We start from the raw sequence: 16,311 nt of genomic DNA, 5'->3' as shown, positions 1-16,311 counted from the left end.
CTAACTGTAGCTTGTTTATTGAGGATGCAGGACAACCGGATAATAAAGCATTACAGTAATCTAGTCTCGAGGTCATGAATGCGTGAACTAATTTTTCAGCATCAGAAATAGAAAGCATGTTACGTAGCTTAGCAATGTTTCTAAGGTGGAAAAAGGCTGTTCTTGTAACATATGAAATATGATTTTCGAAAGACAAGCTGCGGTCTAGTATAACACCCAGGTCTTTTACTGTAGTGGATAAAGTAACAGGACATCCATCTATATTAAAGTTGTATTGTAAGAGGTTTTGTGAGTAGTTTTTTGGACCAATAAGTAATACCTCCGTTTTATCTGAATTTAATAGCAGGAAATTACGCGTCATCCAGCGTTTTATATCTTTGAGACACTCTGTCATTTTAGATGAGTTAGTGTTTTCATCTGGTCGTGATGAAATATATAATTGAGTGTTGTCAGCATAACAGTGGAAATGAATTCCATGTTTTCTTATAATATTACCAAGTGGCAGCATATATATTGAGAACAGCAGAGGGCCTAAAACCGATCCTTGCGGTACTCCATAGTCTACTGACGTTATCTTTGATTTTTTCCCATTTAAACAGACAAAATGATAACGGTCCGATAAGTACGATCTAAACCAGCTTAATGCCTGTCCCTGGACACCAGTGAATTTTGTAGTCGATCCAAGAGTATTTTATGATCTATAGTGTCGAACGCAGCGCTAAGATCACGTAGGACTAGTATTGAGATACAGCCTTGGTCAGAAGCTAAAAGTAAATCATTTGTAATTTTAACCAGCGCAGTTTCTGTACTATGATGCGGTCTGAATCCTGACTGGAATTTTTCATAGATATCATTTTCTTGCAAAAAAGAGCACAATTGAGCGGACACTACTTTTTCTAGTATTTTGGACATAAATGGAAGATTTGAAATGGGTCTGTAATTTGCCAAGTTATTTGGATCTAGTTGCGGTTTCTTAATGAGAGGTTTTATTACTGCCAGCTTGAATATTTTTGGAACATGACCTAAAGATAAAGACGAGTTAATAATATTGAGGAGAGGCTCTTCCACTACAGGTAATAGTTCTTTTAGTAGTTTAGTGGTTATTGGATCTAATAAACATGTTGTTGGTTTAGATGCAATGATAAGTTTATTTAGCTCCTCCTGTCCTATCGTTGTAAAGCGGTGTAGTTGTTCTAGAGGGGCCAGAATTGAAGCTGAATCATAAGACACCATAGAGGATTGTACATTTATAATTGTGTTTCGGATGCTTTCTATTTTCTCATTGAAGTAATTCATAAAATCATTACTACTAAACTGTAACGGTATATTTTGCTCCGGTGATGTCTGTTTATTTGTTAGTCTAGCCACGGTGTTAAATAAAAACCTTGGATTATTTTGGTTATTTTCGATTCGTTTGCGGAGATGCTCAGCCCTGGCTGTTTTTAGTGTCTTTTTATAACGTGACATACTTTCCACGCAATTCTAAAGACCTCTCAATAAGTTTGTTTCCATTTACGCTCTAAGTTGCGAGTTTCTCTCTTGATAGCATGCGTAGCACTGTTGTACCATGGTGCAACAATATCTAATGTGCTAGTGAAAATGGTGCTCAAACTGCTAGTCATTTCCTCTAATTCATCTGTTTGTTTGGGTTCACTTAGCAGCTTAGATAGATCAGGTAAGCTATTTGAGAATCCATCTATAGTGGTTGGAAGGATTGTTCTGCCTGGTCTATAACTGTCACGATCACCAGTTGGAGTGCCCCAGAGAATCACCAGAGGGTACTCCACATCAGAACTGATCACTTCACCAGAACTCCGTTTCCCATAATGCCTCATCCCTGTGACTGATTACACGCACACCTGCACCTCATTTCAGACTGCCTATATAAGCCACACTCAAACAAGGACTCTTTGCGAAGTATGGGCTCTATGCACGGCGTTATTTCCGGTGAAGGATTAAGGATGCTCGATAACTTCCGCCGATCATAGAGTCCAATGCAATACCGAGAATTTATATTGAATTTTATACTCCATGGTTATACTAATGAAACGTTAGTCACAAAAACAGATAAAACAGACACCCCTCGTTGTGTTTATGCTTCTTTTTAAAATTATATTAAATAAACATAACTATATATAAAATTACATCTAAACGTATGTACGTTTCGTTTCAAAGACGGGAGGACAGTAAATATTGAAGACTCTGCCATAATCCCGTTTTCTCCGGTTTTCCTCCGCTTTAATCTACACAACCGGAAATGGACGAGCATCCTTATGTCAAATGCGGAACTTATGCGTGCATATAGCCCATTGCATTGCCACGGCTTGTAATTTCTGAGCGTGTATTCTGTCACAGGGATGAGGCATTATGGGAAACGGAGTTCTGGTGAAGTGATCAGTTCTGATGTGGAGTGCCCTCTGGTGATTCTCTGGGGCACTCCAACTGGTGATTGTGACAGTAACGTAGCGCAACATGACATATTTCAGCAGTACGTATTATGCAAGTCACTATGCAATGATCAGTGACATCATCGCTTTGCGGTATAATATCTATATCAGTTGGAATGGTTCCATATGATATAATTAAATCTAGTGTATGATTTAGACGATGAGTGGGACCACTGACGTTTTGTTTGACCCCAAATGAGTTCAATAAGTCTGTAAACGCAGCCCCTAAAGCATCATTTGTATTATCTACGTGTAAGTTAAAATCTCCAGCAATTATTGCTTTATCGACATTCACCAATAGATCCGAGAGAAAGTCTGCGAACTCTTTTCAGCATATGGGCCTGGAGGTCTATATACAGTAGCCAAGGCTAGAGATAATATGGATTTCCTTCTTACATCTAAGAGCGTAACATTTAGCACAAGTACTTCAAATGAATTAAACCTGTGACCTGTTTTCTGAGTAATATTAAAAATATCTTTATAGTTTGTTGCAACACCGCTGCCACGACCGATCAGGCGAGGCTCATGTTTATAACAGTATCCTGGCGGAGTAGATTCGTTGAGACCGAAATACTCATTTGGTTTAAGCCAGGTTTCAGTAAGGCACAGAACATCGAAGTTATTACCTGTGACCATTTCATTTACAATTACCGCCTTAGGTGTGAGCGATCTAATGTTTAGAAGACCTAGCTTTAGAAATTGTTTTTGTTTCAATTTCAATTTCAATTTATTTATAGAGCACAGATAAACACAACTTCCGTTGACCAAAGTGCTGTACAGAGGGAAAAATAAAAATTAAAATACAAACAGCCACAGGGCAATTGCTTCCACATTTAGCTTGCATATGACAGGTCAAATAAAAACGTCTTTAATCTCACTTTAAAGATGTGTAGGGTTGGTGCAGCTCTGATTTCTGGGGAAAGGCTGTTCCAGAGTCTAGGAGCGGCACTAGAGAAAGCCCGGTCTCCTCTAGTCTTCAGTTTTGTTCTCGGAGCCACCAGAAGGCCTAGGTTCGCCGACCTAAGAGCTCTAGGTGGTTGGTGAACAGTCAATAGGTCTGTGAGGTATGATGGAGCCATCCCGTTTAGCGCCTTGTATACTAATAATAAAACTTTAAAAGTGATTCTATGGCGCACTGGTAACCAGTGCAGAGTCTTGAGGACAGGAGTTATGTGTTCTCGTTTTCGAGTTCCTGTCAGAACTCTTGCAGCGGCATTCTGGACTATTTGGAGGCGATTGATGGATGACTCACTGATCCCCATATAAATTGAATTACAATAGTCCAGTCTGGTAGAAATAAAAGCATGTACAACTTTTTCTAAATTCGAGACTGATAGTATAGACTTAATTTTTGCCAGGGTACGAAGCTGGTAAAAGCTTGATTTCACCACTTGATTAACCTGTCTATCCAGCTTTAAGCTACTGTCCAATATCACTCCCAGGTTTTTAACATAAGGTTTAACATATGGTGTTAGGATGCCCAGATTTATATTTGTAGTATCATGTACACTGGAAGGTGTAAACACTACAACCTCAGTCTTGTTTTCATTCAAACTTAAAAAATTTTGCGACAACCATGCTTTCACATCCTCAAGGCAGTTGGCCATCTTGTCTAGAGTCATTCTGTGGTTAAGAGGAAAGTACATTTGAGTGTCATCTGCATAGCAGTGATAGTTCAAATCATATTTTCTAAAGATAGTACTCAACGGAAGCATGTATAAAGAGAACAACATGGGAGCCAGTGTGGAGCCTTGAGGAATTCCACATGTTAACTTTACTGGTGCAGATCGGTAGCTATTAATATTGACTGAAAAACTCCTGTTAGTAAGGTAAGAATGAAACCACTGTAAGACTGGGCCTCTAATGCCTACTATATGTTCTAACCGTGATAGCAGGACATTGTGGTCAATCGTATCAAATGCAGCACTTAAATCCAGGAGTATCAGTACTACCGAATGTCCAGAGTCAGTGGCCAAAAATATGTCATTAAGTACCTTCACAAGAGCGGTTTCTGTAGAATGGAATTTTTTAAAACCAGATTGGAATATATCGTAAATTTTGTTTTCATTTAAAAACGTTTCAAGTTGACATAGAACTACTTTATCCAAGATTTTAGTTACAAATGGGAGATGTGAGATAGGTCTAAAATTTGATAGATTGGAAGAGTCTAAATTTGGCCTCTTTAGTATGGGTTGCACAGATGCATGTTTTAAACGCTCACTTGTTCACTGATATTTAGATTTTCTGGTTTAATTACAATAAGATTTTTGCTAGATCCTGCACTAGATTTATTGTTTGGCTTCACTAAACGAGGAATAGACACAGTTTCTATATAATGTTCCACACTATGCATATTAGTTAAGTTTGGACTTTGACTTACTAGTCATCTGGCGCGTAACGTCTTGGAGATGTTGTCCGACAGCACAGCCGCTCCGATTCGGCTGGGATGGAGTCCATCTGCACGGTACAGCCTGGGTCTCTCCCAAAACAGATGCCAATTATTTACAAAGAGCAATTTCTGTTCATTACACAATGACATTAACCATTCATTTAATGCAAATAGTCTACTGAACCTTTCCTGTCCTTGTCTGTACGTGGGAAGCGGTCCAGACACGATGATCGCTGCTTTAGGCGCTGTGCTGCGTACCATCTCGATCAGGCTCCTGTAGTCCCTCTTCAGAACCTCCGTCTGCCGCAGCCTGATGTCGTTCGCTCCCGCGTGCAGCACAACAGCTCCGACGCGCTCGTCCCCGTTCAGGATCTCAGGAACCTGTGCAGCGACATCAAGAACACGAGCACCAGGAAAGCAGTGAGTGCGCACCTTACCTTTATCCGAAGTAGCGCGGACATGACGGACCATGGATGTGCCGATGATCACGGCGTCGTCGCGTTCCGGCTCGCAAAGAGGGGAGAAGCGATTCCGGGTGGAGATCTCGAAGACCGGGAGGGGCGGAGAGGCGGCTCTGGTCCTGGCTCGTGTCTTCCGCTGTGTGATCCATGGTCCATGTTGTTGTTTCGGTGCCGGAGTGAATGAAGCCCGAGATGATCGCGTCCTCCTGGGCAGAGTAACATACGGAGTAGACGAAGTCGGAGTCAAAGAGTTAACGTTACTAACCACTGATTTGTGAGCGTCGGAGCGTGATGCTTCAAGCGATGAGCGCCGATCCAACAGCTCGGCTTGCTTCACCAGCAGACCACGGATCTGTTTCTCGACGTATTCCAGCTCCTGCTTCACCGTGAAGAGCTCGAATGTGTCTTCACCTGCACTCAGAGGTAATGTTAGACAAGCATCTGATATGTTCGCCATTATAACAGATGAACAGTAAATTAGTAGTGATACTACTACAACTATCACTACTAATTTAGGACTCAAATGCCGGAAATAACCAGGATTCAGTGAAACGGGTGTAAAATGAGACGGCCAATAGGCGCGAGGCCACGCGTGGAATGCTAGCGGGCTAAAGGCTAGTAGCCGGGATTCGGAAGGTTGGATATAAATAGCGATATCAAAGCAATCCAATTGTTTTTTATAAGGAATAGTATCGAGGATAAGTTCACATGATATAAAAATAGAAAGTGCTTGTTTATAAATAAGTGGTAAAGAAGAAAATCAAGGATTAGTGAAGAAATTCTCCGGAGCTACAAACACAAACAACCGAACGCACGCGCATGCGCAAGACCCTTTTTGTGAATCTGATAAAGTATAGTTGAATTGTAAGGAAAAGAGTTTGAACTATCTATGTATCTGCACTTTTACAATATGAAATCTCAGCATGGTTCAACAGGACATTTGGCCACTATAGAGGGTAATCGGGCAAATAGTGGGTTCGTGGAACAGGGCATGTGGCTTGTGAGTTGTCAGCCGCGGTCGACGGGACATTTGGCCACTATAGTGGGTAATTGGGCAAATAGTGGGTGAGTGGGATGGGGGCGTGGCTTGTGAGTGGTCAGGGGGATCACAACAGGACTTTTGGCCACTATAGTGGGTAATCGGAAAAATTGTGGGTTCGTGGGACAGGGCGTGGGTGTGGCTTGGGAGTGGTCAGCGGGGGTCGACGGGACATTTGGCCACTATAGTGGGTAATCGGACAAATAATGGATTTGTGGGACGGGGCGTGGCTTGGGACCGTTCAATGGGGTCAACGGGACATTTGGCGGTGCTGCTTCTGGGATTCTTGGATTTTGGGGTGCTCCTGTCGGGCCCCTGGGGGGGGGTCAGGCCCCCCTGACCTCACACGGGTCATTAGGTCGGCCTGGGAGGTCTTCCACATGTCTGATCTTGCTTTTGTTGAGACCTGGCCTTAATATTAGGATAAGGTTATGGTGATTGTTAATGTTTTACCCTGAAACAACACCGACTGTAATATTTTGATATGATAACTTGATATGATGGTTTGTAGAACTTGCGTTCCACGATGGTACAATGTTGCCTGAGGGCAACAGCTGGATACTAAAAGTTAATTTTTATTAAATATGAAATGTGTAATTCATTAAAAACTTGATAAATATGTTTGTTCAAGTGTTTAGTTAAGTAAATTGGTGTTTTCAATAAATCTTTAATTTTTTTCTTCATGAAAATGTCAAACGTTTCAATTTGTCCATTGTGGTAGGCTACAATGTTGCCTTGAGGCAACAAACTTTTAATGAATAAAATACATTTTAAAAGAATGATAAAGTTTATTGATATTGTTATAGTGTCCAATTTTAAGCAGGAAAAACATAACAAAAACATTTTTTATCACTGATATCATATTGCGTACCATAGAGGGCAGTGGCGGCTGGTGAAAATTATTGTAGGGGGGGCTGAATAAGAGGGGGGTCTGGGGGTTCCCCCCCAGAAAATTTTGAATTTAGTAGATGTGATTTCCTGCATTCTGGTGCATTTTAGGCCTTAGGCCATGCCCTTACCTATACCAATAAAATAACTTAAACCAGTCAATACCAATGGTCAAATAATACAATAATAATAATAACAGTTTGACAGTTAATGATAATGAACAAGTTGCATGTTTATTATGCTCTGTGTGCTGACAGAAAAAGTGCAAACGCATAATATTGATAAATTATAATAAAGGTAATACAAAAAAAAAAAAAGGTAATACAACAATCTAGTTTAATCAATCCCCAGCTGTAGACTACATATTTTTGACAAATTGACAATTGGATAATGGATAACAATGTGTTGATACTAGAGAAAGAGAGAGAGAAAAGGCTCTGAAAGAGAGGGTGGGACAACATTCTTGATTGTAACACCCAAGTATGAGAAGAAAGTTGATTTTAACTAGTATGAAACACAGTAATCTAGCTCAGAACTTAAAAACATCAAAAACAAAGCAAACACACAGGTATTAATATTCCTATAACTATTTTAATATCAAATGTGTGTGAAACAGTGTTTATGTGTGTGTGAGTGAGTGAGTGAGTGAGTGACAGAGCGACTAACTTTACATTATTTCCACTCGACGTCACTGGCGCTGCCATTCTTCTCTCATCTGAGGTAAAAAAAATGTCCCGTGGTGCGCGTGCACGGTGCACTCCCCTAATCTGATACTGTGGGCGATATTTTCAGCGCCCCCAAACCATAAAATTTGACGGCGCTGATTGGCGAAATATAAACTTTTTTGCATAGCAACCGGGGAACCATTGGCTTAAATTCCAGCACTGTGGGGCTGAGCGAACTGGCGCCCTGAGAAGACAGCCTATTGGCTATACTACTACACCAACATGATAAAAGTAACGAAAGTGAATGCAAATATCATTCTGGTGAGTTCAAAACACTTTTCAAAGTAAAACCATTATTAGCATATAATTAACAAAGATTATTTTTCAAAATGATAAATTATAATATATATTAAAAAAACAGACAGACAGGTCGGAGGGAGGGCGGCGCCCCAGCGCCCTCTATGGGCGAGCCGCCCCTGATAGAGGGTTAATTACAGTAAATGATACTGACTCACCAGATAGAATGTATTCCTCTATACGATCGGCTTCTCATTCAGAATGCATCAAATTAATCAAACTGAAACTTTTTAATTATTTGTTTCGAAGATTTTCAATCTAAGATTTATAAAACGATCACGACGATCAGATTGCGTCTGCTCTTCTCAATCAAGCTCGTCTCTTTCTGTCATTGCGCATGCTCGTCGACACCCATGGCTCAAATGACAAAGAGCTCTCATTGGTTGATCACCGAGCTTTTATCGAGAATGAATTTGCATATTTATTCATGTCTATTATTTTTTATATTACTCATTTTTTTCCATCACTTATCAAATTTTATTAAGGGGATAGATCACTAAATTGCATGAAAATTAAATGTTCTTTATTTAACCTGTGTTACATATGATAAAACAGGTTTTAATTTTTAAAAATGGTTACCGTCGTTGGGAAATGCAGGCACGGTTAGCACTATAAATACTACTAGGAACCTATGTATTGATTGTGTGTGAGTAGGGTTTGCAATGTTAGGACCTCATTGCACATAGGCTCGCTGAGGTTAGTTATGCCAAGCACTTCGTGGCATAGATCACGAAGTGTACGTCTTTCCTGGCATCTCAACCCAGTTTTTTTTTCTTTTCTTTATGTAACCGAAGAAGTCACTTAGTCCTCCCGGTCAAAAACGGATGAAGCATTACAATTTTACTTTATTTTTTCTCCAGGATAACCATTCAAATATATTGTTGTTCTATTATTGTTTTCTGATTATTATTTAGAATTTTTACAGGGTTTTTTTTATGATACTTTGCATTAATTATATAATTTTATGAGCTATTTTCCCATTAGAATTATATATATTTGTATTTTATATATTTTTTTTCAATAAGTGCAACATTTCACATCTAAATAGAGTGCCAGCCTAATAAAAAAAAAAATGTTCAAGTAGAAGCACGCCATCTAGTGGCTTTAAAAATAGTTACATGTGTGCAATGTCCTGTACCAGCCTGTAAGCTCTTCCTATATAAATACATAGAAAGGCTTTTTTTTGTTTGTTTGTTTTTTAGACATGATTTCTCTATCTTATTCGTTTTTTTTTTTTTTTCTTTTAGATATACATCTAGATATTCTAAAAGACTGCTTTATTTTTATTTTTTACGAAATTGTTTAGATAAGTATCAGGTTTTGCATTATGATTACAATCAAACTATAGCATTTGGTAAAAAATTTGTATTTTTTATAAATTTTTATTCAATAAGTAATAAAAACTTCAGAAGGGAACAGCAACAGAAATAAACATAAAATAATGCTAATTAAGTTAATTAGCATATTCTCAGAATTTGCTGTTGCAGTCTTACCAGTTAATACCACATTTTTTGCACATCTAGTGCATGATGCAGAACCCAAACTCAAAACTACTCCGTTTTTAAATTTAACACATTTATTACACTTTTTGAGAAATGTGAGCATATTTACGGCCTTAAAATTATGAAAAGTGAATTTAAGACATGAGGACAGTGGGGAACCCTGGTAATGACGGAATTCCGTCACAGACTCTCTCTCGTAGCGACGGAGTGGAGAAATGTAATCCCTGTATATATGAAGAGGTCAGATGCAAAAGCCTCTAAATGCCATTTGAAATTTTCTTCTTTAATGATAATTTTTTATCAAACTTGTATATTTAAGTTCAGTAATTTCACTTAAATAACAATTAATAGGTAATTAATTGTTGATACGGAACTTAATAGGTAACCAGTGTAGACATGATAAAATCGGTGTTATATGATCATATTTTCTTGACCTAGTAAGAACTCTAGCAGCTGCATTTTGTACTAACTGTAGCTTGTTTATTGAGGATGCAGGACAACCGGCTAATAAAGCATTACAGTAATCTAGTCTCGAGGTCATGAATGCGTGAACAAATTTTTCAGCATCAGAAATAGAAAGCATGTTACGTAGCTTAGCAATGTTTCTAAGGTGGAAAAAGGCTGTTCTTGTAACATATGAAATATGATTTTCGAAAGACAAGCTGCGGTCTAGTATAACACCCAGGTCTTTTACTGTAGTGGATAAAGTAACAGGACATCCGTCTATATTAAAGTTGTATTGTAAGAGGTTTTGTGAGTAGTTTTTTGGACCAATAAGTAATACCTCCGTTTTATCTGAATTTAATAGCAGAAAATTCCGCGTCATCCAGTGTTTTATATCTTTGAGACACTCTGTCATTTTAGATGAGTTAGTGTTTTCATCTGGTCGTGATGAAATATATAATTGAGTGTCATCAGCGTAACAGTGGAAATGAATTCCATGTTTTCTTATAATATTACCAAGTGGCAGCATATATATTGAGAACAGCAGAGGGCCTAAAACCGATCCTTGTGGTACTCCATAGTCTACTGACGTTATCTTTGATTTTTTCCCATTTAAACAGACAAAATGATAACGGTCCGATAAGTACGATCTAAACCAGCTTAATGCCTGTCCCTGGACACCAGTGAAGTTTTGTAGTCGATCCAAGAGTATTTTATGATCTATAGTGTTGAACGCAGCGCTAAGATCAAGTAGGACTAGTATTGAGATACAGCCTTGGTCAGAAGCTAAAAGTAAATCATTTGTAATTTTAACCAGCGCAGTTTCTGTACTATGATGCGGTCTGAATCCTGACTGGAATTTTTCATAGATATAATTTTCTTGCAAAAAAGAGCACAATTGAGCGGACACTACTTTTTCTAGTATTTTGGACATAAATGGAAGATTTGAAATGGGTCTGTAATTTGCCAAGTTATTTGTATCTAATTGCGGTATCTTAATGAGCGGTTTTATTACTGCCAGCTTGAATATTTTTGGAACATGACCTAAAGATAAAGACGAGTTAATAATATTGAGGAGAGGCTCTTCCACTACAGGTAATAGTTCTTTTAGTAGTTTAGTGGTTATTGGATCTAATAAACATGTTGTTGGTTTAGATGCAATGATAAGTTTATTTAGCTCCTCCTGTCCTATCGTTGTAAAGCGGTGTAGTTGTTCTAGAGGGGCCAGAATTGAAGCTGAATCATAAGACACCATAGAGGATTGTACATTTATAATTGTGTTTCGGATGCTTTCTATTTTCTCATTGAAGTAATTCATAAAATCATTACTACTAAACTGTAACGGTATATTTTGCTCCAGTGATGTCTGTTTATTTGTTAGTCTAGCCACGGTGTTAAATAAAAACCTTGGATTATTTTGGTTATTTTCGATTCGTTTGCGGAGATGCTCAGCCCTGGCTGTTTTTAGTGTCTTTTTATAACGTGACATACTTTCCACGCGATTCTAAAGACCTCTCAATTAGTTTGTTTCCATTTACGCTCTAAGTTGCGAGTTTCTCTCTTGATAGCATGCGTAGCACTGTTGTACCATGGTGCAACAATATCTAATGTGCTAGTGAAAATGGTGCTCAAACTGCTAGTCATTTCCTCTAATTCATCTGTTTGTTTGGGTTCACTTAGCAGCTTAGATAGATCAGGTAAGCTATTTGAGAATCCATCTATAGTGGTTGGAAGGATTGTTCTGCCTGGTCTATAACTGTCACGATCACCAGTTGGAGTGCCCCAGAGAATCACCAGAGGGTACTCCACATCAGAACTGATCACTTCACCAGAACTCCGTTTCCCATAATGCCTCATCCCTGTGACTGATTACACGCACACCTGCACCTCATTTCAGACTGCCTATATAAGCCACACTCAAACAAGGACTCTTTGCGAAGTATGGGCTCTATGCACGGCGTTATTTCCGGTGAAGGATTAAGGATGCTCGATAACTTCCGCCGATCATAGAGTCCAATGCAATACCGAGAATTTATATTGAATTTTATACTCCATGGTTATACTAATGAAACGTTAGTCACAAAAACAGATAAAACAGACACCCCTCGTTGTGTTTATGCTTCTTTTTAAAATTATATTAAATAAACATAACTATATATTAAATTACATCTAAACGTATGTACGTTTCGTTTCAAAGACGGGAGGACAGTAAATATTGAAGACTCTGCCATAATCCCGTTTTCTCCGGTTTTCCTCCGCTTTAATCTACACAACCGGAAATGGACGAGCATCCTTATGTCAAATGCGGAACTTATGCGTGCATATAGCCCATTGCATTGCCACGGCTTGTAATTTCTGAGCGTGTATTCTGTCACAGGGATGAGGCATTATGGGAAACGGAGTTCTGGTGAAGTGATCAGTTCTGATGTGGAGTGCCCTCTGGTGATTCTCTGGGGCACTCCAACTGGTGATTGTGACAGTAACGTGGCGCAACATGACATATTTCAGCAGTACGTATTATGCAAGTCACCATGCAATGATCAGTGACATCATCGCTTTGCGGTATAATATCTATATCAGTTGGAATGGTTCCATATGATATAATTAAATCTAGTGTATGATTTAGACGATTAGTGGGACCACTGACGTTTTGTTTGACCCCAAATGAGTTCAATAAGTCTGTAAACGCAGCCCCTAAAGCATCATTTGTATTATCTACGTGTAAGTTAAAATCTCCAGCAATTATTGCTTTATCGACATTCACCAATAGATCCGAGAGAAAGTCTGCGAACTCTTTTCAGCATATGGGCCTGGAGGTCTATATACAGTAGCCAAGGCTAGAGATAATATGGATTTCCTTCTTACATCTAAGAGCGTAACATTTAGCACAAGTACTTCAAATGAATTAAACCTGTGACCTGTTTTCTGAGTAATATTAAAAATATCTTTATAGTTTGTTGCAACACCGCTGTCACGACCGATCAGGCGAGGCTCATGTTTATAACAGTATCCTGGCGGAGTAGATTGGTTGAGACCGAAATACTCATTTGGTTTAAGCCAGGTTTCAGTAAGGCACAGAACATCGAAGTTATTACCTGTGACCATTTCATTTACAATTACCGCCTTAGGTGTGAGCGATCTAATGTTTAGAAGACCTAGCTTTAGAAATTGTTTCTGTTCACTGATATTTAGATTTTCTGGTTTAATTACAATAAGATTTCTGCACTAGATTTATTGTTTGGCTTCACTAAACGAGGAATAGACACAGTTTCTATATAATGTTCCACACTATGCATATTAGTTAAGTTTGGACCACAAAGGCTGTGGTTTGGACTTTGACTTACTAGTCATCTGGCGCGTAACGTCTTGGAGATGTTGTCCGACAGCACAGCCGCTCCGATTCGCCTGGGATGGAGTCCATCTGCACGGTACAGCCTGGGTCTCTCCCAAAACAGATGCCAATTATTTACAAAGAGCAGTTTCTGTTCATTACACAATGACATTAACCATTCATTTAATGCAAATAGTCTACTGAACCTTTCCTGTCCTTGTCTGTACGTGGGAAGCGGTCCAGACACGATGATCGCTGCTTTAGGCGCTGTGCTGCGTACCGTCTCGATCAGGCTCCTGTAGTCCCTCTTCAGAACCTCCGTCTGCCGCAGCCTGATGTCGTTCACTCCCGCGTGCAGCACAACAGCTCCGACGTGCTCGTCCCCGTTCAGGATCTCAGGAACCTGTGCAGCGACATCAAGAACACGAGCACCAGGAAAGCAGTGAGTGCGCACCTTACCTTTATCCGAAGTAGCGCGGACATGACGGACCATGGATGTGCCGATGATCACGGCGTCGTCGCGTTCCGGCTCGCGAAGAGGGGAGAAGCGATTCCGGGTGGAGATCTCGAAGACCGGGAGGGGCGGAGAGGCGGCTCTGGTCCTGACTCGTGTCTTCCGCTGTGTGATCCATGGTCCATGTTGTTGTTTCGGTGCCGGAGTGAATGAAGCCCGAGATGATCGCGTCCTCCTGGGCAGAGTAACATACGGAGTAGACGAAGTCGGAGTCAAAGAGTTAACGTTACTAACCACTGATTTGTGAGCGTAGGAGCGTGATGCTTCAAGCGATGAGCGCCGATCCAACAGCTCGGCTTGCTTCACCAGCAGACCACGGATCTGTTTCTCAACGTATTCCAGCTCCTGCTTCACCCTGAAGAGCTCGAATGTGTCTTCACCTGCACTCAGAGGTAATGTTAGACAAGCATCTGATATGTTCGCCATTATAACAGATGAACAGTAAATTAGTAGTGATTACTAATGATTACTACAACTATCACTACTAATTTAGGACTGAAATGCCGGAAATAACCAGGATTCAGTGAAACGGGTGTAAAATGAGACGGCCAATAGGCGCGAGGCCACGCGTCGAATGCTAGCGGGCTAAAGGCTAGTAGCCGGGATTCGGAAGGTTGGATATAAGTAGAGATATCAAAGCAATCCAGTTGTTTTTTATAAGGAATAGTATCGAGGATAAGTTCACATGATATAAAAATAGAAAGTTCACCGGAGCTACAAACACAAACAACCAAACGCACGCGCATGCGCAGGACCCTTTTTGTGAATCTGATAAAGTATAGTTGAATTGTAAGGAAAAGAGTTTGAACTATCTATGTATCTGCACTTTTACAATATGAAATCTCAGCATGGTTCAACAGGACATTTGGCCACTATAGAGGGTAATCGGGCAAATAGTGGGTTCGTGGAACAAGGGCATGTGGCTTGTGAGTTGTCAGCCGCGGTCGACGGGACATTTGGCCACTATAGTGGGTAATTGGGCAAATAGTGGGTGAGTGGGATGGGGGCGTGGCTTGTGAGTGGTCAGGGGGAGTCACAACAGGACTTTTGGCCACTATAGTAGGTAATCGGAAAAATTGTGGGTTCGTGGGACGGGCGTGGGTGTGGCTCGGGAGTGGTCAGCGGGGGTCGACGGGACATTTGGCCATAGTGGGTAATCGGACAAATAATGTTTTACCCTGAAACAACACCGACTGTAATATTTTGATATGATAACTTGATATTGATGGTTTGTAGAACTTGCGTTCCACGATGGTACAATGTTGCCTGAGGGCAACAGCTGGATAATAAATGTTAATTTTTATTAAATATGAAATGTGTAATTCATTAAAAACTTGATAAATATGTTTGTTCAAGTGTTTAGTTAAGTAAATTGATGTTTTCAATAAATCTTTAATTTTTTTCTTAATGAAAATGTCAAATGTTTCAATTTGTCCATTGTCGTACAATGTTGCCTTGTGGCAACAAACTTTTAATGAATAAATATATTTAAAAACAATGATAAAGTTTATTGATATTGTTATAGTGTCCAATTTTAAGCAGGAAAAACATAACAAAAACATTTTTTATCACTGATATCATATTGCGTACCATAATTACAGTAAATGATACTGACTCACCAGAATGTATTCCTCTATACGATCGGCTTCTCATTCAGAAAGCATCAAATTAATCAAACTGCAACTTTTTAATTATTTGTTTCGAAGATTTTCAATCTAAGATTTATAAAACGATCACGACGATCAGATTGCGTGAGTCCGCTCTTCTCAATCAAGCTCGTCTCTTTCTGTCATTGCGCATGCTCGTCGACACCCATGGCTCAAATGACAAAGAGCTCTCATTGGTTGATCACCGAGCTTTTATCGAGAATGAATTTGCATATTTATTCATGTCTATTATTTTTTATATTACTCATTTTTTTCCATCACTTATCAAATTTTATTAAGGGGATAGATCACTAAATTGCATGAAAATTAAATGTTCTTTATTTAACCTGTGTTACATATGATAAAACAGGTTTTAATTTTTAAAAATGGTTACCGTCGTTGGGAAATGCAGGCACGGTTAGCACTATAAATACTACTAGGAACCTATGTATTGATTGTGTGTGAGTAGGGTTTGCAATGTTAGGACCTCATTGCACATAGGCTCACAGGCTCGCTGAGGTTAGTTATGCCAAGCACTTCGTGGCATAGATCACGAAGTGTACGTCTTTCCTGGCATCTCAACCCAGTTTTTTTTTTCTTTTCTTTGTGTAACCGAAGAAGTCACTTA

General features: G+C 39.5%; 1 protein-coding gene and 2 pseudogenes across 1 annotated transcript; all 3 read right to left on the bottom strand.

The window, feature by feature from the left end:
* Positions 1-2,289: 2,289 nt before the first annotated feature.
* Positions 2,290-3,526, bottom strand: LOC148977314 (uncharacterized; annotated as a pseudogene).
* A 1,293-nt stretch (positions 3,527-4,819) lies between these two features.
* Positions 4,820-13,894, bottom strand: LOC148977312 (uncharacterized). Its single transcript, XM_089135388.1, has 2 exons — positions 13,537-13,894; positions 4,820-5,708 (listed from the first exon to the last, which is right to left on the bottom strand). The coding sequence occupies exons 1-2, from the start codon at positions 13,541-13,543 to the stop codon at positions 4,831-4,833; spliced, it is 885 nt and encodes a 294-aa protein (XP_088991514.1). The 5' UTR covers positions 13,544-13,894; the 3' UTR covers positions 4,820-4,830.
* On the bottom strand, positions 12,504-13,488 carry LOC148977313 (uncharacterized; annotated as a pseudogene).
* Positions 13,895-16,311: the final 2,417 nt, after the last annotated feature.

Source organism: Pimephales promelas, chromosome 10 (assembly GCF_988280905.1).
Source record: "Pimephales promelas chromosome 10, fPimPro1.hap1.1, whole genome shotgun sequence".
Lineage (NCBI taxonomy): Eukaryota > Metazoa > Chordata > Actinopteri > Cypriniformes > Leuciscidae > Pimephales > Pimephales promelas.
Note: the sequence above shows the minus strand (reverse complement) of the source record. Positions and strands in the feature narration are given on the sequence as shown.